Source organism: Trematomus bernacchii, unplaced genomic scaffold (genome assembly GCF_902827165.1).
Source record: "Trematomus bernacchii unplaced genomic scaffold, fTreBer1.1, whole genome shotgun sequence".
Lineage (NCBI taxonomy): Eukaryota > Metazoa > Chordata > Actinopteri > Perciformes > Nototheniidae > Trematomus > Trematomus bernacchii.
In genome coordinates, this window is record NW_022987625.1 from 2,834,930 (window position 1) to 2,857,798 (window position 22,869).

The 22,869-nt window shown below is 41.8% G+C and overlaps 1 protein-coding gene across 1 annotated transcript in view; it reads right to left on the reverse strand.

Annotated features, from left to right (window-relative positions):
- plcg2 (phospholipase C, gamma 2) overlaps nucleotides 1-22,869 on the reverse strand; it is a gene marked incomplete in the record, with an annotated part of 116,316 nt that overhangs the window by 71,811 nt on the left and 21,636 nt on the right. The window contains 2 exon segments of the mRNA XM_034132875.1: nucleotides 4,079-4,181; nucleotides 4,387-4,559. Of these exon segments, the coding sequence (XP_033988766.1) occupies nucleotides 4,079-4,181; nucleotides 4,387-4,559 (276 nt within the window).

Genomic DNA, 22,869 nt, shown 5'->3' on the forward strand with positions numbered 1-22,869 from the left:
GAATGTTTCCTCATTTCATTGAAAGCTTCGGAACAGATACAACTATACTAATGCTGCGGTTGTATCAACGGACTTGTTCAAATATCCAGTACATATTATCGAACAACAACTCTAGAATGGAAGAGTTGCTCTGGAGGTGCAGGTTAGGTAGGACAACTGGGTTTCCACATTAAGATTTGTGTAACACAGGAAGCTGTCTTCTTCAGAGCTTTCTGTGTGGTCACATCCTGTTTGCTGAAGAATGTTGAGTTGTGGTCAAAGAACAGTAGAGTTTAATCCTCAGTGAATATGCTGAGGGGCCTCAGTAAATATGGTGACGGGGGCTCATGTCCACACACAGTTCTGCAGCTCCCATCAACTTCACTACGTTTTTTATTTTAAATAGCTGTGTTCTCGTTCTCTTTTCTTCTTCTTCAAACTGAAGCACGAATGGCTTATGATAGAAACACACACATCAATATTGAAGAAGGAAGCGTCATGGCGATTGGTTAAAATGCAGAAGACTTTGTAAATGTCAAGCTATAAAGAAACCACATCACAGTAGCATGGCTGCGCATCACCACCGCTAAGCTAAAGGCGGCTAATGTTTAGCAAGATGACATTTAGTCATTTGTTAGCAACCACTGTCAATCACCAGTGAGTTATTTAGACCTTTTTTCAGGCATCGAACCTAAAAAGAATCAAAAAGAAAATTTACTTCTAGACAAGGGAACCAGAAGTACTAGAATGCTAACTTATTCCAGGTTCTAGGACTCATCCCTGCACCACTCTTTTGGCATATACTGTCTTGTCAAGATTCACAATTTATAGCCCTGGGCAAACAGGTTGTTTAACAAACAGGTGCACAGATGTGTCTTATTGTCCTCCCTTATGCTTCCTGTCATTGCTTTAAGGAATCCTACCGCCCAAAAGTTGTATAGGCCAATATTAAGATATTCTATTAGATATGCCAACAAAAGGCACTCAAACTATGATTGGGCAATAGGCAAATCTATTTTTAAGACCTAAAACAAATGCTCCACACAGATGGTGAGCACATTAATAGGCTTTCCCACCATTCCATAATAATGTGTGTCCTGTCTCAAACTAATCTATGCGTAAGATCATTTCAAATGTACAAATATTTACTCTCATATTAAGTGTTACCATATGTATTAACACCTTTTCCCGTGGAGTATCTAGCTCAATTGTTAGAGGCTCAGGAAATTGGAATGTAACTAACTCTAATGCACAGTATTTGTACATGTGTGTCTAAACTAGGAAAACAGTTTCTACTCAGTTAGGAAGTGGCATAGAGTTTTAAAAGATAAGACCAAGTTTTGCACTCTAAAACAAATAAAAACATCTATTAATAATAATACTGATAGAATGCTACAATGATTAATATCTAAAGTAATGTTGAAACGAGCTTAACACATTAGGTTTAAACTGTTTGCTCTGGAGCATATTTCTGTGATCCAGCTGGGGCCCTGCTCACATCGTCATGTGTGTGTTCAGAGTGTGTTTCTCTGTGTGTGTTCAGTGTGTTTCTCTGTGTGTGTTCAGAGTGTGTTTCTCTGTGTGTGTTCAGTGTGTTTCTCTGTGTGTGTTCAGAGTGTGTTTCTCTGTGTGTGTTCAGAGTGTGTTTCTCTGTGTGTGTTCAGTGTGTTTCTCTGTGTGTGTTCAGTGTGTTTCTCTGTGTGTGTTCAGAGTGTGTTTCTCTGTGTGTGTTCAGAGTGTGTCTGTCAGTGTGTTTCTCTGTGTGTGTTCAGTGTGTTTCTCTGTGTGTGTTCAGAGTGTGTCTGTCAGTGTGTTTCTCTGTGTGTGTTCAGAGTGTGTCTGTCAGTGTGTTTCTCTGTGTGTGTTCAGTGTGTTTCTCTGTGTGTGTTCAGTGTGTTTCTCTGTGTGTGTTCAGAGTGTGTTTCTCTGTGTGTGTTCAGAGTGTTTCTCTGTGTGTGTTCAGAGTGTGTTTCTCTGTGTGTGTTCAGTGTGTTTCTTTGTGTGTGTTCAGTGTGTTTCTCTGTGTGTGTTCAGAGTGTGTTTCTCTGTGTGTGTTCAGTGTGTTTCTCTGTGTGTTCAGTGTGTTTCTCTGTGTGTGTTCAGAGTGTGTTTCTCTGTGTGTGTTCAGAGTGTGTCTGTCAGTGTGTTTCTCTGTGTGTGTTCAGTGTGTTTCTCTGTGTGTGTTCAGAGTGTGTTTCTCTGTGTGTGTTCAGAGTGTGTCTGTCAGTGTGTTTCTCTGTGTGTGTTCAGTGTGTTTCTCTGTGTGTGTTCAGAGTGTGTTTCTCTGTGTGTGTTCAGAGTGTGTTTCTCTGTGTGTGTTCAGTGTGTGTCTGTCAGTGTGTTTCTCTGTGTGTGTTCAGTGTGTTTCTCTGTGTGTGTTCAGAGTGTGTTTCTCTGTGTGTGTTCAGTGTGTGTCTGTCAGTGTGTTTCTCTGTGTGTGTTCAGTGTGTTTCTCTGTGTGTGTTCAGAGTGTGTCTGTCAGTGTGTTTCTCTGTGTGTGTTCAGTGTGTTTCTCTGTGTGTGTTCAGAGTGTGTTTCTCTGTGTGTGTTCAGTGTGTGTCTGTCAGTGTGTTTCTGTGTGTGTGTTCAGTGTGTTTCTCTGTGTGTGTTCAGTGTGTTTCTCTGTGTGTGTTCAGTGTGTGTCTGTCAGTGTGTTTTCTCTGTGTGTGTTCAGTGTGTTTCTCTGTGTGTGTTCAGAGTGTGTTTCTCTGTGTGTGTTCAGTGTGTGTCTGTCAGTGTGTTTCTCTGTGTGTGTTCAGTGTGTTTCTCTGTGTGTGTTCAGAGTGTGTTTCTCTGTGTGTGTTCAGTGTGTGTCTGTCAGTGTGTTTCTCTGTGTGTGTTCACTGTGTTTCTCTGTGTGTGTTCAGAGTGTGTCTGTCAGTGTGTTTCTGTGTGTGTGTTCAGTGTGTTTCTCTGTGTGTGTTCAGTGTGTTTCTCTGTGTGTGTTCAGTGTGTTTCTCTGTGTGTGTTCAGTGTGTGTCTGTCAGTGTGTTTCTCTGTGTGTGTTCAGTGTGTTTCTCTGTGTGTGTTCAGTGTGTGTCTGTCAGTGTGTTTCTCTGTGTGTGTTCAGTGTGTTTCTCTGTGTGTGTTCAGTGTGTTTCTCTGTGTGTGTTCAATGTGTGTCTGTCAGTGTGTTTCTCTGTGTGTGTTCAGAGTGTGTTTCTCTGTGTGTGTTCAGTGTGTTTCTCTGTGTGTGTTCAGAGTGTGTTTCTCTGTGTGTGTTCAGTGTGTGTCTGTCAGTGTGTTTCTCTGTGTGTGTTCAGTGTGTTTCTCTGTGTGTGTTCAGTGTGTGTCTGTCAGTGTGTTTCTCTGTGTGTGTTCAGAGTGTGTTTCTCTGTGTGTGTTCAGTGTGGTTTCTCTGTGTGTGTTCAATGTGTGTCTGTCAGTGTGTTTCTCTGTGTGTGTTCAGAGTGTGTTTCTCTGTGTGTGTTCAGTGTGTTTCTCTGTGTGTGTTCAGAGTGTGTCTGTCAGTGTGTTTCTCTGTGTGTGTTCAGTGTGTTTCTCTGTGTGTGTTCAGAGTGTGTTTCTCTGTGTGTGTTCAGTGTGTGTCTGTCAGTGTGTTTCTCTGTGTGTGTTCAGTGTGTTTCTCTGTGTGTGTTCAGTGTGTTTCTCTGTGTGTGTTCAGAGTGTGTCTGTCAGTGTGTTTCTGTGTGTGTGTTCAGAGTGTGTTTCTCTGTGTGTGTTCAGTGTGTTTCTCTGTGTGTGTTCAGTGTGTTTCTCTGTGTGTGTTCAGAGTGTGTCTGTCAGTGTGTTTCTCTGTGTGTGTTCAGTGTGTTTCTCTGTGTGTGTTCAGTGTGTTTCTCTGTGTGTGTTCAGAGTGTGTCTGTCTGTGTGTTTCTCTGTGTGTGTTCAGTGTGTTTCTCTGTGTGTGTTCAGAGTGTGTTTCTCTGTGTGTGTTCAGAGTCTGTTTCTCTGTGTGTTTCTCTGTGTGTGTTCAGTGTGTGTCTGTCTGTGTGTTTCTCTGTGTGTGTTCAGTGTGTGTCTGTCTGTGTGTTTCTCTGTGTGTGTTCAGTGTGCGTTTCTCTGTGTGTGTTCAGAGTGTGTGTCTGTCTGTGTGTTTCTCTGTGTGTGTTCAGTGTGTGTTTCTCTGTGTGTTTACCAAAGCGGTCCTTCTCCTTGCTGCGTGGCTGACAGTAGACCACCATGTCTGACATCTCCATGGCGACCTCCGCCTTCTTCTCTACTTCCTCCTGCTGTCTGATCTGAGATTGGACAAAGAAATCTGACATTTCCTGTTGGCACAGTGGGGCTGACAGACCATCAGTCTGTGGTTACACGGTATGTAGTATATTTCAATCATATGCTGTCTGAAGATGTCGTATGAACTAATGCTAATTACTCTGCGAGCTGAGTAACGTAGAGAGATGTTATATAATAATATTTTCTGATATACTCTGAGATCCTCACCTCCTGCTCCCTCTTGTACTGCTTGCTCATCTCTCTCTGGGTGATGTCCCAGGCCACCTGGTACCACTCGAACAGCTCCTCCAGAGAGCTGGCTGACAGGTCGAACTGCAAGCTGTCCTGGTCCACGTCCTGCAGCGTCAGCACGTTGGACTTCCCGTTCTTACCGTTCCTCACTGGAGACAAGGGGGGGGGGGGGGGAGAAAGGCTCAGTGAGGGAGGGCAGATGCATCGCTCCCACACTGAAACACTGAGACGTTGACTTTAATTAAATGTATCATTAGGTCATTCGGTTAGTTTAAATAATATTACGTTTAAATAAAAAAATATTAGGTTAAATGTAATATTATTGCTTTTAACTAACCTAATACAGTTATGTGAAATCTGTTGACATATTACATTTAATTAAAGTAAATGTTTCTATTTTTCAGTGTGCATATTTTAATAGATAATGCATATTCAAATCCCATTCTTAAAATGGGATTTAGTCAGAGGTGGTCAGTCAGATCTTGTACTAGAGTAAAAGTAGAAGTACCAGAGTGTAGGAATACTCTGTTACAAGTAAAAGTCCTGCATTCAAAATGTTACTCAACTAAAAGTATAAAAGTATTAGCATCAACATATACTTCAAGTAGCGACAGTAAAAGTAGTCATTGTGCAGATTGGTCCATTTCAGAATAATATATATGATATGTTTTATAATGATTGATCATCAAACTGTTATCAAAGCTGGTAAAGGTGCAGCTAGTTTGAACTACAAAATGCATTTCCTGCAGAAAATGCGTGTGAATGCTGTAAACTGTGAACATTTGTGGCTGAATTTAGCTGAAAATGCAGAAAAAGCTGAATATTTTATTGGCTGAATGGTAGCTGCTACAAAAACCAAGTAAGTGTGTTGCTGAACTTAGCAGAGAAATGCAGTGAATGCAAGTGAAATGACTTGAATCAAATTGTTACAGCTCAAATGCATTGCAATGACTTCCATGTTAAAAAAATACTTTAAAAAGCTGAATATTTTAAAAGGTATAACATATTTTGAAAAAGTTGAAAGTTTCCCATCATGTGCTGAAAAGGCTGAATAGTTTGATATTTGAATGGTTCCTGCAGCTGGAATTAGGCTGAAGGAGTTAAATAAAGATATTACATGCAAGTAGTAGTGAATGAATGTTTACAAACACCTGTGTGTGTAAGCCCAGAGATCAAAGGTTACCATGGTGACGACTATCAAAATACCTGTTTACGTCTGTCTGTCTGTCTGTGTCTCTGTCTGTCTGTGGGCATGTCTGCTCTGATTAGATGCTGCTTGTAGCTACAAAAACCAAGTCAGTGTGTTGCTGAACTTAGCGGAGAAATGCAGAAAAGTGAAATGATTTGAATCAAAATTGTTACAGCTCAAATGCATTGCAATGACTTTGTTGAAAACTTGAAAGTGAAATGTTAAACTTGAAGAGTAGGAAAAATAGTGAAGAAGCTTAATATTTAAAAGAAAAGGTTTAAAAAAGGTATAAACAACAACATGTATAGCCTCAATGTCCTGAAATAGGTGAATAAGTTAATAGTTGAATGGTTTCTGCAGCTGAAATTAGGCTGAAGGAGTTAAATATCAGATGTAAGTAGTATGAAGTCTCCATCAGACAGAAAATAATAGGCTGAGACAGTCTGTTAAAGTCCAGTCTGTCAGTGTTTGTTTCTGTTCCTGAACACCTACTCATAACACCCAATCATAACACCTGTGTGTGTGTCCAGAGTTCAAAGACAACCAAAGCACTCTAGACTTAACGAGCTGCTCCATCCACACTAATGTTAAAATCTGAAAAAGGCCTCTCTGCTAAGCTCCAAACTAAGTTAAATATCTCAAGAAGTTTAAAAGATATCAAATATCTGAATAACAAGTTTTATAGCTGAAGGTATTGTGATCATTTGAAATTTGGAATGAAGTGTCTAGCTGAAATTATGTGGAAGGAGAAGCATTTGGCGCAAAGTGTAGGAAAAGAGGATTTGAAGGCATCTCCCATTGACTTCAATGTTAAAAAAAGAGTTTAAAAAGCTGAATATTTCAAAAAGTATAACATATTTTTTTTAAGTTGAAGGTTTCCCATCGATTCCTGAAAAGGCTGAATAGTTTAATATTTGAATGGTTTCTGTAGCTGAAAATAAGCTGAAGTTATGGAGAGCCAAAGTATTGGTGAAACTAGAAAATGCATTTCCTGCAGAAAATGCGTGTGAATGCTGTAAACTGTGAACATTTGTGGCTGAATTTAGCTGAAAATGCAGAAAAAGCTGAATATGTTATTAGCTGAATGGTAGCTGCTTTTAGCTACAAAAATGCAGAAAAAGCTTAATATTTAAAGGAAAAGGTTTAAAAAAACATGTATAGCCTTGATGTCCTGAAATAGCTGAATAATGTAATAGTTGAATGGTTTCTGCAGCTGAAAATAGGCTGAAGGAGTTAAATATCATATGTAAGTAGTAGTGAATGAATTTGTATTAAGATGAGAAAAGAAAGTAAAAAGGCTTGGGAAAGCAGCAGAATATTTGAACTACAAACTTTTTAACTAACTTGATGGTGAATTATCTGTCACCATGGCAACGGCATTTGATGACACCCCATAATACGCTTAGATGTGTTGATGGCTGCATCGTTACCAAACCTGTGAAGTTTTGGGCCATTTCGAGCATTTTCACTGAAGTTATGAGAAAACCGTGTTTCATGGTGAGCATTGTGTTGCCACAACGGCATTTGAAGAAATCTCAAAACTGTCCCGTAGATCAGGGGTTCCCAACCTTTATTGTGCCAAGGACCGGTAGATACATTAAAAAAAAATCGCGGACCGGTTGTCAATTTTAACTGATTTTAATATTTACTCACCACCAGTAGGTAGCAACAGAGGCTAATTGTATGTAACAGCCTGAACAAATACTAGAACAATATGCATCCAAAACCCGGCCCGGCAGTAACACGGTCCGCGGCCCGGTACCGGTCCGCGGACCGGGGGTTGGGAACCCCTGCCGTAGATGTCTTCACGGCTGGACTGTTAGCACACATGTGAAGTTTGAGCACTTTTTGAACATTTTCATAGGAGTTATACATTACATTAGGAGGTTACATTACTCTCTCTCTTCTCTTGATCGCCCTCTCCTCTTGATCACCCTCTCAATCTTCTATCGCCCTCTGTCTCTTCTCTTGATCGCCCTCTCTCTCTTCTCTCTCTTGTCTTGCTCGCCCTCTCTCTCTTCTCTTGATCGCCCTCTCTCTCTCCTCTTGATCGCTCTTTCTCTCTTCTCTTGATCACCCTCTCTCTCTTCTCTTCATCGCCCTCTCTCTCTTCTCTTGATCACCCTCTCACTCTTCTATCACCCTCTCTCTCTTCTCTTGATCGCCCTCTCTCTCTTCTCTTGATCGCCCTCTCTCTCTTTTCTTGATTGCCCTCTCTCTCTTCTCTCTCTCTTCTCTTGCTCGCCCTCTCTCTCTTCTCTTGATCGCCCTCTCTCTTCTCTTGATCGCCCTCTCTCTCTCCTCTTGATCGCCCTCTCTCTCTCTTCTCTTAATCGCCCTCTTTCTCTTCTCTTGATCGCCCTCTCTCTGCTCTTGATCGCCCTCTCTCTCTTCTCTTGATTGCCCTCTCTCTCTTCTCTTGATCACCCTCTCACTCTTCTATCACCCTCTCTCTCTTCTCTTGATCGCCCTCTCTCTCTCCTCTTGATCGCCCTCTCTCTCTTCTCTTGATTGCCCTCTCTCTCTTCTCTTGATCACCCTCTCACTCTTCTATCACCCTCTCTCTCTTCTCTTGATTGCCCTCTCTCTCTTCTCTTGATCGCCCTCTCTCTCTCCTCTTGATCGCCCTCTCTCTCTTCTCTTGATCACCCTCTCACTCTTCTATCACCCTCTCTCTCTTCTCTTGATTGCCCTCTCTCTCTCCTCTTGATCGCCCTCTCTCTCTCCTCTTGATCGCCCACTCTCTCTCCTCTTGATCACCCACTCTCTCTCCTCTTGATCACCCTCTCTCTCTCCTCTTGATCGCCCTCTCTCTCTCCTCTTGATCACCCTCTCTCTCTTCTCTTGATCGCCCTCTCTCTCTCTTCTCTTGATCGCCCTCTCTCTCTCCTCCTGATCGCCCTCTCTCTTCTCTTGATCACCCTATCACTCTTCTATCACCCTCTCTCACTTCTCTTGATCGCCCTCTCTCTCTTCTCTTGATGTGTCTGTGAGAGAGAGGGAGAGTGTGTGTGTGTGTGTGTGAGAGAGAGAGAGTGTGTGTCTGTCTGTCTGTGAGAGAGAGAGAGAGAGAGAGTTTGAGAGAGAGAGTTTGAGAGAGAGAGAGTGTGTGTCTGTCTGGCTGTCTGTGAGAGAGAGAGAGAGAGAGAGAGAGAGAGAGAGAGAGAGAGAGTGTGTGTGTCCACGGCTGGACTGTTAGCACACATGTGAAGTTTGAGCACTTTTTGAACATTTTCATAGGAGTTATAGCGACATCGTCTTTTATGGCGCGGGATGCGTTTCCATGGAAACGGCATATGGTGAGATCTCAGATTTGGCGTAGAGCTGTTGAGGCATGGACCGGTGATATATAAGTGAAGATTGGGGGACGATTGGACCGTGCCGATTGGACTTACAGCGACATCGTGTTTCACGGGGAGTGGTCTGTCGCCATGGCAACGGCATTTGAAGAAATCTCAAAACTGTCCCGTAGATGTCTTCACGGCTGGACTGTTAGCACACATTTGAAGTTTGAGCACTTTTTGAACATTTTCATAGGAGTTATAGCGACATCGTCTTTTATGGCGAGGGATGCGTTTCCATGGAAACGGCATATGGTGAGATCTCAGATTTGGCGTAGAGCTGTTGAGGCATGGACCGGTGATATACAAGTGAAGATTGGGGGACGATCGGACCGTGTCCATTGGACTTACAGCGACATCGTGCTTCATGGCGAGCATTGTGTTGCCATGGCAACGGCATTTGAAGAAATCTCAAAACTGTCTCGTAGATGTCTTCACGGCTGGACTGTTAGCACACATGTGAATTTTGAGCACTTTTTGAACAGAGAGAGAGAGAGAGAGAGAGAGAGAGAGAGAGAGAGAGAGAGAGAGAGAGAGAGAGAGAGAGAGTTTGTGAGAGAGAGAGAGAGAGAGAGTGTGTGTGTGTGAGTATGAAATGAACAGTTAGAACTGACTGCTGTCAGTTGGAGTGATGACATCATCGTGTTCATCGTTGAGCTAACGAGGTGCCTAGACTTCAAAGGTTTCATTGTTCTGAATGAGAGATGAACCTCTTACATGTGAACGTTTTGTGGAAGAACGATAACAGATATCTTTGAAATTTCAAAACCTGAAGCATGTGAAGGAAGTTGAGTATCTGAAGTGTAATTTTTGTGTACTTTCGGGTTAATAATGTGGCCTTTTTGGCAGTTTAACTAAAGGTGTGCAGCTGCTGCTGTGAGGAAATATCTGCCTGAAATTACAATGGGCTTTAATGGAGACATGTTGAACGTTTTTGTCACTTCATGCCCTCAAGAGGCATTTTGTTTAATTATTTTGCTTAATTATTTGTCATTTTTCAAGCTACGAGATGTTTTCCTACGTTTATCATGACAAATTATGTCTCAAGAATGTAGGGTTTGGGAATTATGGCAAGTTTAAAACATTTTTGGGGGAGAATTTGAAGAACTGCTGCACTCTGTTTTGAGATCAAAGCACTCTAGACTTAACGAGCTGCTCCATCCACACTAATGTTAAAATCTGAAAAAGGCCTCTCTACCAAGCTCCAAACAAAGTTAAATATCTCAAGAAGTGTAAAAGATATGAAGAATGTGAATAACAAGTTTTATAGCTGAAGGTGTTGTGATCATTTGAAAGTTGGAATGAAGTGTCTAGCTGAAAGTATGTGGAAGGAGTAGCATTTGGCGCAAAGTGTAGGAAAAGAGGATTTGAAGGCATCTCCCATTGACTTCAATGTTAAAAAAAAGAGTTTAAAAAGCTGAATATTTCAAAAAGTATAAAATATTTTTAAAAAGTTGAAGGTTTCCCATCGATTCCTGAACAGGCTGAATAGTTTGATATTTGAATGGTTTCTGTAGCTGAAAATAAGCTGAAGTTATGGAGAGCCAAAATATTGGCTGAAATAATAATTTTAAGCGGAAAGAATAAAGATTTGAAGTACTATAGTGGAATGCTGTGGCACAGCATTCACACTAATAAAGAAATTGAAGTACTATAGTGGAATGCTGTGGCACAGCATTCGCACTAATAAAGAAAAAATCGAAGAACTATAGTGGAATGCTGTAAACAGCATTCGCTCTAATAAGTGGAAAGAACTAGAAAATGCATTTCCTGCAGAAAATGCGTGCGAATGCTGTAAACTGGGAACATTTGTGGCTGAATTTAGCTGAAAATGCAGAAAAAGCTGAATATGTTATTAGCTGAATGGCAGCTGCTTTTAGCTACAAAAATGCAGAAAAAGCTTAATATTTAAAAGAAAAGGTTTAAAAAAAACATGTATAGCCTTGATGTCCTGAAATAGCTCAATAATGTAATAGTTGAATGGTTTCTGCAGCTGAAAATAGGCTGAAGGAGTTAAATATCAGATGTAAGTAGTAGTGAATGAATTTGTATTAAGATGAGAAAAGAAAGTAAAAAGGCTTGGGAAAGCAGCATAATATTTGAACTACAAACTTTTGAACTAACTTGATGGTGAATTATCTGTCGCCATGGCAACGGCATTTGATGACACCCCATAATACGCTTAGATGTGTTGATGGCTGCATCGTTACCAAACCTGTGAAGTTTTGGGCCATTTCGATCATTTTCACTGAAGTTATGAGAAAACCGTGTTTCATGGTGAGCATTGTGTTGCCATGGCAACGGCATTTGAAGAAATCTCAAAACTGTCCCGTAGATGTCTTCACGGCTGGACTGTTAGCACACATGTGAAGTTTGAGCACTTTTTGAACATTTTCATAGGAGTAATACATTACATTAGGAGGTTACATTACTCTCTCTCTTCTCTTGATCGCCCTCTCTCTTCTCTTGATCACCCTCTCAATCTTCTATCGCCCTCTCTGTCTTCTCGTGATCGCCCTCTCTCTCTCTTCTCTTGCTCGCCCTCTCAATCTTCTATCGCCCTCTCTCTCTTCTCTTGATCGCCCTCTCTCTCTCTTCTCTTGATCGCCCTCTCTCTTCTCTTGATCGCCCTCTCTCTCTCCTCTTGATTGCCCTCTCTCTCTCCTCTTGATCGCCTTCTCTTGATCGCCCTCTCTCTCTTCTCTTGATCGCCCTCTCTCTTCTCTCTCTCTTCTCTTGCTCGCCCTCTCTCTCTCCTCTTGATCGCCCTCTCTCTCTCTCTTCTCTTGATCGCCCTCTCTCTCTCCTCTTGATCGCCCTCTCTCTCTCTTCTCTTGATCGCCCTCTCTCTTCTCTTGATCGCCCTCTCTCTCTTCTCTTGATCGCCCTCTCTCTCTCTTCTCTTGATCGCCCTCTCTCTTCTCTTGATCGCCCTCTCTCTCTCCTCTTGATCGCCGGCTCTCTCTCCTCTTGATCACCTTCTCTTGATCGCCCTCTCTCTCTTCTCTTGATCGCTCTTTCTCTCTTCTCTTGATCACCCTCTCTCTCTTCTCTTCATCGCCCTCTCTCTCTTCTCTTGATCACCCTCTCACTCTTCTATCACCCTCTCTCTCTTCTCTTGATCGCCCTCTCTCTCTTCTCTTGATCGCCCTCTCTCTCTTTTCTTGATTGCCCTCTCTCTCTTCTCTCTCTCTTCTCTTGCTCGCCCTCTCTCTCTTCTCTTGATCGCCCTCTCTCTTCTCTTGATCGCCCTCTCTCTCTCTCCTCTTGATCGCCCTCTCTCTCTCTTCTCTTAATCGCCCTCTTTCTCTTCTCTTGATCGCCCTCTCTCTCTTCTCTTGATCGCCCTCTCTCTCTTCTCTTGATCGCCCTCTCTCTCTTCTCTTGATCACCCTCTCACTCTTCTATCACCCTCTCTCTCTTCTCTTGATCGCCCTCTCTCTCTCCTCTTGATCGCCCTCTCTCTCTTCTCTTGATTGCCCTCTCTCTCTTCTCTTGATCACCCTCTCACTCTTCTATCACCCTCTCTCTCTTCTCTTGATTGCCCTCTCTCTCTTCTCTTGATCGCCCTCTCTCTCTCCTCTTGATCGCCCTCTCTCTCTTCTCTTGATCACCCTCTCACTCTTCTATCACCCTCTCTCTCTTCTCTTGATTGCCCTCTCTCTCTCCTCTTGATCGCCCTCTCTCTCTCCTCTTGATCGCCCACTCTCTCTCCTCTTGATCACCCACTCTCTCTCCTCTTGATCACCCTCTCTCTCTCCTCTTGATCGCCCTCTCTCTCTCCTCTTGATCACCCTCTCTCTCTTCTCTTGATCGCCCTCTCTCTCTCTTCTCTTGATCGCCCTCTCTCTCTCCTCCTGATCGCCCTCTCTCTTCTCTTGATCACCCTATCACTCTTCTATCACCCTCTCTCACTTCTCTTGATCGCCCTCTCTCTCTTCTCTTGATGTGTCTGTGAGAGAGAGGGAGAGTGTGTGTGTGTGTGTGTGAGAGAGAGAGAGTGTGTGTCTGTCTGTCTGTGAGAGAGAGAGAGAGAGAGAGTTTGAGAGAGAGAGTTTGAGAGAGAGAGAGTGTGTGTCTGTCTGGCTGTCTGTGAGAGAGAGAGAGAGAGAGAGAGAGAGAGAGAGAGAGAGAGAGAGAGAGAGAGAGAGAGTGTGTGTGTCCACGGCTGGACTGTTAGCACACATGTGAAGTTTGAGCACTTTTTGAACATTTTCATAGGAGTTATAGCGACATCGTCTTTTATGGCGCGGGATGCGTTTCCATGGAAACGGCATATGGTGAGATCTCAGATTTGGCGTAGAGCTGTTGAGGCATGGACCGGTGATATATAAGTGAAGATTGGGGGACGATTGGACCGTGCCGATTGGACTTACAGCGACATCGTGTTTCACGGGGAGTGGTCTGTCGCCATGGCAACGGCATTTGAAGAAATCTCAAAACTGTCCCGTAGATGTCTTCACGGCTGGACTGTTAGCACACATTTGAAGTTTGAGCACTTTTTGAACATTTTCATAGGAGTTATAGCGACATCGTCTTTTATGGCGAGGGATGCGTTTCCATGGAAACGGCATATGGTGAGATCTCAGATTTGGCGTAGAGCTGTTGAGGCATGGACCGGTGATATACAAGTGAAGATTGGGGGACGATCGGACCGTGTCCATTGGACTTACAAGCGACATCGTGCTTCATGGCGAGCATTGTGTTGCCATGGCAACGGCATTTGAAGAAATCTCAAAACTGTCTCGTAGATGTCTTCACGGCTGGACTGTTAGCACACATGTGAATTTTGAGCACTTTTTGAACAGAGAGAGAGAGAGAGAGAGAGAGAGAGAGAGAGAGAGAGAGAGAGAGAGAGAGAGAGAGTTTGTGAGAGAGAGAGAGAGAGAGAGTGTGTGTGTGTGAGTATGAAATGAACAGTTAGAACTGACTGCTGTCAGTTGGAGTGATGACATCATCGTGTTCATCGTTGAGCTAACGAGGTGCCTAGACTTCAAAGGTTTCATTGTTCTGAATGAGAGATGAACCTCTTACATGTGAGTCCCGTAGATGTCTTCACGGCTGGACTGTTAGCACACATGTGAAGTTTGAGCACTTTTTGAACATTTTCATAGGAGTAATACATTACATTAGGAGGTTACATTACTCTCTCTCTTCTCTTGATCGCCCTCTCTCTTCTCTTGATCACCCTCTCAATCTTCTATCGCCCTCTCTCTCTTCTCGTGATCGCCCTCTCTCTCTCTTCTCTTGCTCGCCCTCTCTCTTCTCTTGATCGCCCTCTCTCTCTCTCCTCTTGATCGCCCTCTCTCTCTCCTCTTGATCGCCTTCTCTTGATCGCCCTCTCTCTCTTCTCTTGATCGCCCTCTCTCTTCTCTCTCTCTTCTCTTGCTCGCCCTCTCTCTCTCCTCTTGATCGCCCTCTCTCTCTCTCTTCTCTTGATCGCCCCTCTCTCTCTCCTCTTGATCGCCCTCTCTCTCTCTTCTCTTGATCGCCCTCTCTCTTCTCTTGATCGCCCTCTCTCTCTCTTCTCTTGATCGCCCTCTCTCTCTCTTCTCTTGATCGCCCTCTCTCTTCTCTTGATCGCCCTCTCTCTCTCCTCTTGATTGCCGTCTCTCTCTCCTCTTGATCACCTTCTCTTGATCGCCCCTCTCTCTCTTCTCTTGATCGCCCTCTCTCTTCTCTCTCTCTTCTCTTGCTCCCCCTCTCTCTCTCCTCTTGATCGCCCTCTCTCTCTCTCTTCTCTTGATCGCCCTCTCTCTCTCCTCTTGATCGCCCTCTCTCTCTCTTCTCTTGATCGCCCTCTCTCTCTCCTCTTGATCGCCCTCTCTTCCTCTTGATCGCCCTCTCTCTCCCTCTTGATCGCCCTCTCCTCTTGATCGCCCTCTCCTCTCTTCCTCTTGATCGCCCTCTCTCTCTCCTCTTGATTCGCCCTCTCTCTCTCTTGATCGCCCTCTCCTCTCCTCTTGATCGCCCACTCTCTCTCCTCTTGATCGCCCTCTCTCTCTCCTCTTGATCGCCCTCTCTCTCTCCTCTTGATCGCCCTCTCTCTTCTCTTGATGTGTCTGTGAGAGAGAGGGAGAGTGTGTTTGTGTGTGTGTGAGAGAGAGAGAGTGTGTCTCTGTCTGTCTGTGAGAGAGAGAGAGAGAGAGAGAGAGAGTGAGAGAGAGAGAGAGAGAGAGAGAGAGAGAGAGAGAGAACTGACAACTGTCAGTTGGAGTGATGACATCATCGTGTTCAAACACAGGTGTTGACAGTTGAGCTAACGAGCTATGTATAGATCAAAGGCTTCATTGTTCTGAATGAGATGAACCTCTTACATGTGAACGTTTTGTGGAAGAACGATAACAGATATCTGTGAAATTTCAAAACGTGAAGCATGTCAAGGAAGTTGAGTATCTGAAGTGTAATTTTTCTTTACTTTCGGGTTAATAATGTGGCTTTTTTGGCAGTTTAAGAAAGGTGTGCGGCTGCTGCTGTGAGGAAATATCTGCCTGAAATTACAATGGGCTTTAATGGAGACATGTTGAACGTTTTTGTCACTTCATGCCCTCAAGAGGCATTTTGTTTAATTATTTTGCTTAATTATTTGTCATTTTTCAAGCTATGAGATGTTTTCCTACGTTTATCATGAAAAATTATGTCTCAAGAATGTAGGGTTTGGGAATTATGGCAAGTTTAAAACATTTTTGGGGGAGCACTGCTGCACTCTGTTTTGAGATCAAAGCACTCTAGACTTAACGAGCTGCTCCATCCACACTAATGTTAAAATCTGAAGAAAGCCTCTCTACCAAGCTCCAAACAAAGTTAATTATCTCAAAAAGTGTAAAAGATATGAAGAATCTGAATAACAAGTTTTATCGCTGAAGGTCTTGTGATCATTTGAAAGTTGGAATGAAGTGTCTAGCTGAAATTATGTGGAAGGAGAAGCATTTGGCGCAAAGTGTAGGAAAAGAGGATTTGAAGGCATCTCCCATTGACTTCAATGTTAAAAAAAAGAGTTTAAAAAGCTGAATATTTCAAAAAGTATAAAATATTTTTAAAAAGTTGAAGGTTTCCCATCGATTCCTGAACAGGTTGAATAGTTTGATATTTGAATGGTTTCTGTAGCTGAAAGTAAGCTGAAGTTATGGAGAGCCAAAATATTGGTGAAATAATAATAAGGGGAAGAATAAAGAAATTGAAGTACTATAGTGGAATGCTGTAAACAGCATTCACACTAATAACTAGAAAATGCATTTCCTGCAGAAAATGCGTGCGAATGCTGTAAACTGTGAACATTTGTGGCTGAATCTAGCTGAAAATGCAGAAAAAGCTGAATATGTTATTAGCTGAATGGTAGCTGCTTTTAGCTACAGAGACCAAGTCAGTGTGTTGCTGAACTTAGCAGAGAAATGCAGAAAAGATAAATGATTTGAATCAAATTGTTACAGCTCAAATGCATTGCAATGACTTCCATGTTAAAAAAAAGACTTTAAAAAGCTGAATATTTTAAAAAGTATAACATATTTTGAAAAAGTTGAAAGTTTCCCATCATGTGTTGAAAAGGCTGAATAGTTTGATATTTGAATGGTTCCTGCAGCTGGAATTAGGCTGAAGCAGTTAAATAAAGATATTACATGTAAGTAGTAGTGAAGGAATGTTTACAAACACCTGTGTGTGTAAACCCAGAGATCAAAGGTTACCATGGTGACGACATTATCAAAATACCTGTTTACGTCTGTCTGTCTGTCTGTGGGCATGTCTGCTCTGATTAGATGCTGCTTGTAGCTACAAAAACCAAGTATGTGTGTTGCTGAACTTAGCGGAGAAATGCTGAAAAGTGAAATGATTTGAATAAAAATTGTTACAGCTCAAATGCATTGCAGAGTAGGAAAAATAGTGAAGAAGCTTAATATTTAAAAGAAAAGGTTTAAAAAAGGTATAAACAACAACATTGATAGCCTCAATGTCCTGAAATAGCTGAATAAGTTAATAGTTGAATGGTTTCTGCAGCTGAAATTAGGCTGAAGGAGTTAAATATCAGATGTAAGTAGTATGAAGTCTCCATCAGACAGAAAATAATAGGCTGAGACAGTCTGTTAAAGTCCAGTCTGTCAGTGTTGTTTCTGTTGCTGAGCACCTACTCATAACACCCAATCATAACACCTGTGTGTGTGTCCAGAGATCAAAGACACCCAACTGCAGCACTGAGTCCCATAAGAATGCATTGAGGAGTATATCTGACAATTTTGCCACCAGAGAGAGAGAGAGAGAGAGAGAGAGAGAGAGAGAGAGAGAGAGAGAGAGAGAGAGAGAGAGAGAGAGAGAGAGAGAGAGAGAGAGAGAGAGAGAGAGAGAGAGAGAGAGAGAGAGAGAGGAGAGAGAGAAGAGAGAGAGAGAGAGAGAGAGAGAGAGAGAGAGAGGAGAGAGAGAGAGAGAGAGAGAGAGAGAGAGAGAGAGAGAGAGAGAGAGAGAGAGAGAGAGAGAGAGAGAACTGACTGCTGTCAGTTGGAGTGATGACATCATCGTGTTCCATTGCACAGGTGTTCATCATTGAGCTAACGAGGTGCCTAGACTTCAAAGGTTTCATTGTTCTGAATGAGAGATGAACCTCTTACATGTGAACGTTTTGTGGAAGAACGATAACAGATATCTGTGAAATTTCAAAACGTGAAGCATGTCAAGGAAGTTGAGTATCTGAAGTGTAATCTTTGTGTACTTTCGGGTTAATAATGTGGCCTTTTTGGCAGTTTAAGAAAGGTGTGCGGCTGCTGCTGTGAGGAAATATCTGCCTGAAATTACAATGGGCTTTAATGGAGACATGTTGAACGTTTTTGTCACTTCATGCCCTCAAGAGGCATTTTGTTTAATTATTTTTGCATAATTATTTGTCATTTTTCAAGCTACGAGATGTTTTCCTACGTTTCTCATGAAAAATTATGTCTGAGGAGTGTAGGGTTTGGGAATTATGGCAGGTTTAAAACATTTTTTTTAGGAGAATTTCAAGCACTCTTCCACTCTGTTTTGAGATCAAAGCACTCTAGACTTAACGAGCTGCTCCATCCACACTAATGTTAAAATCTGAAGAAAGCCTCTTTACCAAGCTCCAAACTAAGTTAAATATCTCAAGAAGTGTAAAAGATATGAAGAATCTGAATAACAAGTGTTATAGCTGAAGGTATTGTGATCATTTGAAAGTTGGAATGAAGTGTCTAGCTGAAATTATGTGGAAGGGGAAGCATTTGGCGCAAAGTGTAGGAAAAGAGGATTTGAAGGCATCTCCCATTGACTTCAATGTTAAAAAAAAGAGTTTAAAAAGCTGAATATTTTAAAAAGTATAAAATATTTTTAAAAGGTTGAAGGTTTCCAATTGATTCCTAAACAGGCTGAATAGTTTGATATTTGAATGGTTTCTGTAGCTGAAAGTAAGCTGAAGTTATGGAGAGCCAAAGTATGGTTGAAATAATAATAATAATAACTAGAAAATGCATTTCCTGCAGAAAATGCGTGCGAATGCTGTAAACTGTGAACATTTGTGGCTGAATTTAGCTGAAAAAGCTGAATATGTTATTAGCTGAATGGTAGCTGCTTTTAGCTAAAAAAATGCAGAAAAAGCTTAATATTTAAAAGAAAAGGTTTAAAAAAACATGTATAGCCTTGATGTAATGAAATAGCTGAATAATGTAATAGTTGAATGGTTTCTGCAGCTGAAAATAGGCTGAAGGAGTTAAATATCAGATGTAAGTAGTAGTGAATGAATTTGCATTAAGATGAGAAAAGAAAGTAAAAAGGCTTGGGAAAGCAGCGGAATATTTGAACTGCAGACTTTTGAACTAACTTGATGGTGAAGTATCTGTCGCCATGGCAACGGCATTTGATGACACCCCATAATACGCTTAGTTGTGTTGATGGCTGCATCGTTACCAAACCTGTGAAGTTTTGGGCCATTTCGATCATTTTCACTGAAGTTATGAGAAAACCGTGTTTCATGGTGAGCATTGTGTTGCCATGGCAACGGCATTTGAAGAAATCTCAAAACTGTCCAGTAGATGTCTTCACGGCTGGATTGTTAGCACACATGTGAAGTTTGAGCACTTTTTGAACATTTTCATAGGAGTAATACATTACATTAGGAGGTTACATTACTCTCTCTCTTCTCTTGATCACCCTCTCAATCTTCTATCGCCCTCTCTCTCTTCTCTCTCTCTTCTCTTGCTCGCCCTCTCTCTCTTCTCTTGATCGCCCTCTCTCTTCTCTTTCTCGCCCTCTCTCTATCCTCTTGATCGCCGTCTCTCTCTCCTCTTGATCGCCCTCTCTCTCTTCTCTTGATCGCCCCTCTTTCTCTTCTCTTGCTCGCCCTCTCTCTCTCCTCTTGATCGCGCTCTCTCTCTCTTCTCTCTCTCTTCTCTCTCTCTCCTCTTGATCGCCCTCTCTCTCTCTTCTCTTGATCGCCCTCTCTCTCCTCTTGATCGCCCTCTCTCTCTCCTCTTGATCGCCCTCTCTCTCTCCTCTTGATCGCCCACTCTCTCTTCCTCTTGATCGCCCTCTCTCTCTTCTCTTGATCGCCCTCTCTCTCTCCTCTTGATCGCCCACTCTCTCTCCTCTTGATCGCCCCTCTCTCTCTCTTCTTGATCGCCCTCTCTCTCTCCTCTTGATCGCCCTCTCTCTCTCTTCTCTTGATCGCCCTCTCTCTCTCCTCTTGATCGCCCTCTCTCTCTCCTCTTGATCGCCCTCTCTCTCCTCTTGATCGCCCTCTCTCTCTCCTCTTGATCGCCCCTCTCTCTCTCTTCTCTTGATCGCCCTCTCTCTCTCCTCTTGATCGCCCTCTCTCTTCTCTTGATCACCCTATCACTCTTCTATCACCCTCTCTCACTTCTCTTGATCGCCCTCTCTTCTCTTGATGTGTCTGTGAGAGAGAGGGAGAGAGTGTGTGTGTGTGTGTGTGTGTGTGTGTGTGTGTGAGAGTGAGAGAGAGAGAGTGTGTCTGTCTGTCTGAGAGAGAGAGAGAGTGTGAGTGTGAGTGTGAGAGAGAGAGAGTGTGTGTCTGTCTGTGAGAGAGAGAGAGAGAGAGAGAGAGAGAGAGAGAGATGTTACAGCTCAAATGCATTGCAATGACTTCCATGTTAAAAAAAAGACTTTAAAAAGCTGAATGTTTTAAAAAGTATAACATATTTTGAAAAAGTTGAAAGTGTCCCATCATGTGCTGAAAAGGCTGAATAGTTTGATATTTGAATGGTTCCTGCAGCTGAAATTAGGCTCAAGGAATTAAATAAAGATATTAAATGTAAGTAGTAGTGAATGAATGTTTACAAACACCTGTGTGTGTAAACCCAGAGATGAAAGGTTACCATGGTGACGACTTATGACGATTTCCCAACTGCAGCACTGAGTGCCATTAAGAATGCATTGAGGTTTGTATCTGACAATTTTGCCACCTGTTAAAAAACTATGGCTCCTATCAAAAAATTACCAGACCGTGAGCATCAGGGAACCCCAATGAACTGATATATGTTGTTTTTTTTGGTTTTGTGTGTAAAATGTGGAGATGGGAGCAGTTTGTCTAAAGTGTACTTCTCTCTGTTCTGAAGAAAGTTCCGGAAAGATTTAACATGGGAATCAATTGGGAGCTAGCTGGACTTTTTGTCTTTTCATGCCCGCAAGAGGCATTTTGTTTAATATTTCTTCTTAATTTTTTTTAATTTTCCAACCTAGGAGAGGTTTTCCTACGTTTTTCATGAAAAAATATGTCTGAGTGTAGGGTTTGGGAATTATGGCAAGTTTAAAACATTTTTGGGGGAGCACTGCTGCACTCTGTTTTGAGATCAAAGCACTCTAGACTTAACGAGCTGCTCCATCCACACTAATGTTAAAATCTGAAGAAAGCCTCTTTACCAAGCTCCAAACAAAGTTAAATATCGCAAGAAGTGTAAAAGATATGAAGAATCTGAATAACAAGTTTTATAGCTGAAAGTATTGTGATCATTTGAAAGTTAGAATGAAGTGTCTAGCTGAAATTATCAGGAAGGAGAAGCATTTGGCGCAAAGTGTAGGAAAAGAGGATTTGAAGGCATCTCCCATTGACTTCAATGTTAAAAAAAAGAGTTTAAAAAGCTGAATATTTCTAAAAGTATAAAATATTTTTTAAAAGTTGAAGGTTTCCCATCGATTCCTGAACAGGCTGAATAGTTTGATATTTGAATGGTTTCTGTAGCTGAAAGTAAGCTGAGGTTATGGAGAGCCAAAGTATGGTTGAAATAATAATAAGTTTAAGGGGAAGAACTAGAAAATGCATTTCCTGCAGAAAATGCGTGCGAATGCTGTAAACTGTGAACATTTGTGGCTGAATTTAGCTGAAAATGCAGAAAAAGCTGAATATGTTATTAGCTGAATGGCAGCTGCTTTTAGCTACAAAAATGCAGAAAAAGCTTAATATTTAAAAGAAAAGGTTTAAAAAAACATGTATAGCCTTGATGTAATGAAATAGCTGAATAATGTAATAGTTGAATGGTTTCTGCAGCTGAAAATAGGCTGAAGGAGTTAAATATCATATGTAAGTAGTAGTGAATGAATTTGTATTAAGATGAGAAAAGAAAGTAAAAAGGCTTGGGAAAGCAGCAGAATATTTGAACTGCAAACTTTTGAACTAACTTTGGTGAATTATCTGTCGCCATGGTAACGGCATTTGATGACACCCCATAATACGCTTAGATGTGTTGATGGCTGCATCGTTACCAAACCTGTGAAGTTTTGGGCCATTTCGATCATTTTCACTGAAGTTATGAGAAAACCGTGTTTCATGGTGAGCATTGTGTTGCCATGGCAACAGCATTTGAAGAAATCTCAAAACTGTCCCGTAGATGTCTTCACGGCTGGACTGTTAGCACACATGTGAAGTTTCAGCACTTTTTGAACATTTTCATAGGAGTAATACATTACATTAGGAGGTTACATTACTCTCTCTTCTCTTGATCACCCTCTCAATCTTCTGTAGCTGAAAATAAGCTGAAGTTATGGAGAGCCAAAATATTGGTGAAATAATAATAAGGGGAAGAATAAAGAAATTGAAGTACTATAGTGGAATGCTGTAAACAGCATTCGCACTAATAAAGAATTGAAGTACTATAGTGGAATGCTGTGGCACAGCATTCGCACTAATTGAAGTACTATAGTGGAATGCTGTGGCACAGCATTCACACTAATAATATGTTTAAGGGGAAGAATAAAGAAATTGAAGTACTATAGTGGAATGCTGTGGCACAGCATTCGCACTAATAAAGATTCGAAGAACTGTAGTGGAATGCTGTAAACGGCATTCGCACTAATAAAGAAAATCGAATAACTATAGTGGAATCCTGTGGCACAGCATTCGCACTAATAAAGATTCAAAGAACTATAGTGGAATGCTGTAAACAGCATTCGCTCTAATAAGTGGAAAGAATAAAGATTCGAAGAACTATAGTGGAATGCTGTAAACAGCATTCGCACTAATAAGGGGAAGAATAAAGATTTGAAGAACTATAGTGGAATGCTGTGGCACAGCATTCGCACTAATGACTTTGTATACTGCAGGGTAGCTTGTGAATTTACTCCAGGTGGAACTAAAGTCTGATTTAAGACTTGATTATATTTCACATCATTCATCCACATCTGTAAAGTAACTAAAGGTATTAAATACATGTAGTGGAGGAAAAGTACACCATTGACCTGAAAAGTCTCTGAAATTGTTCATTAGTACAGTACTTTGGTAAACGTACTTAGTTACTTTACACCACTAGATCTAGTTGACTTGTTCATATTAAACCACAAGGAAGCCACATTAGTGATTGCAGCACATGCAGCACTCCAAATACAAAGAGCTCATTCAAAATGGCCGACTCTTTCTCCCAAATGTGATGATATCAAGGAACTGCAATATGGGGATCAATCTTCTCAACTTGTTGATGTAAAACA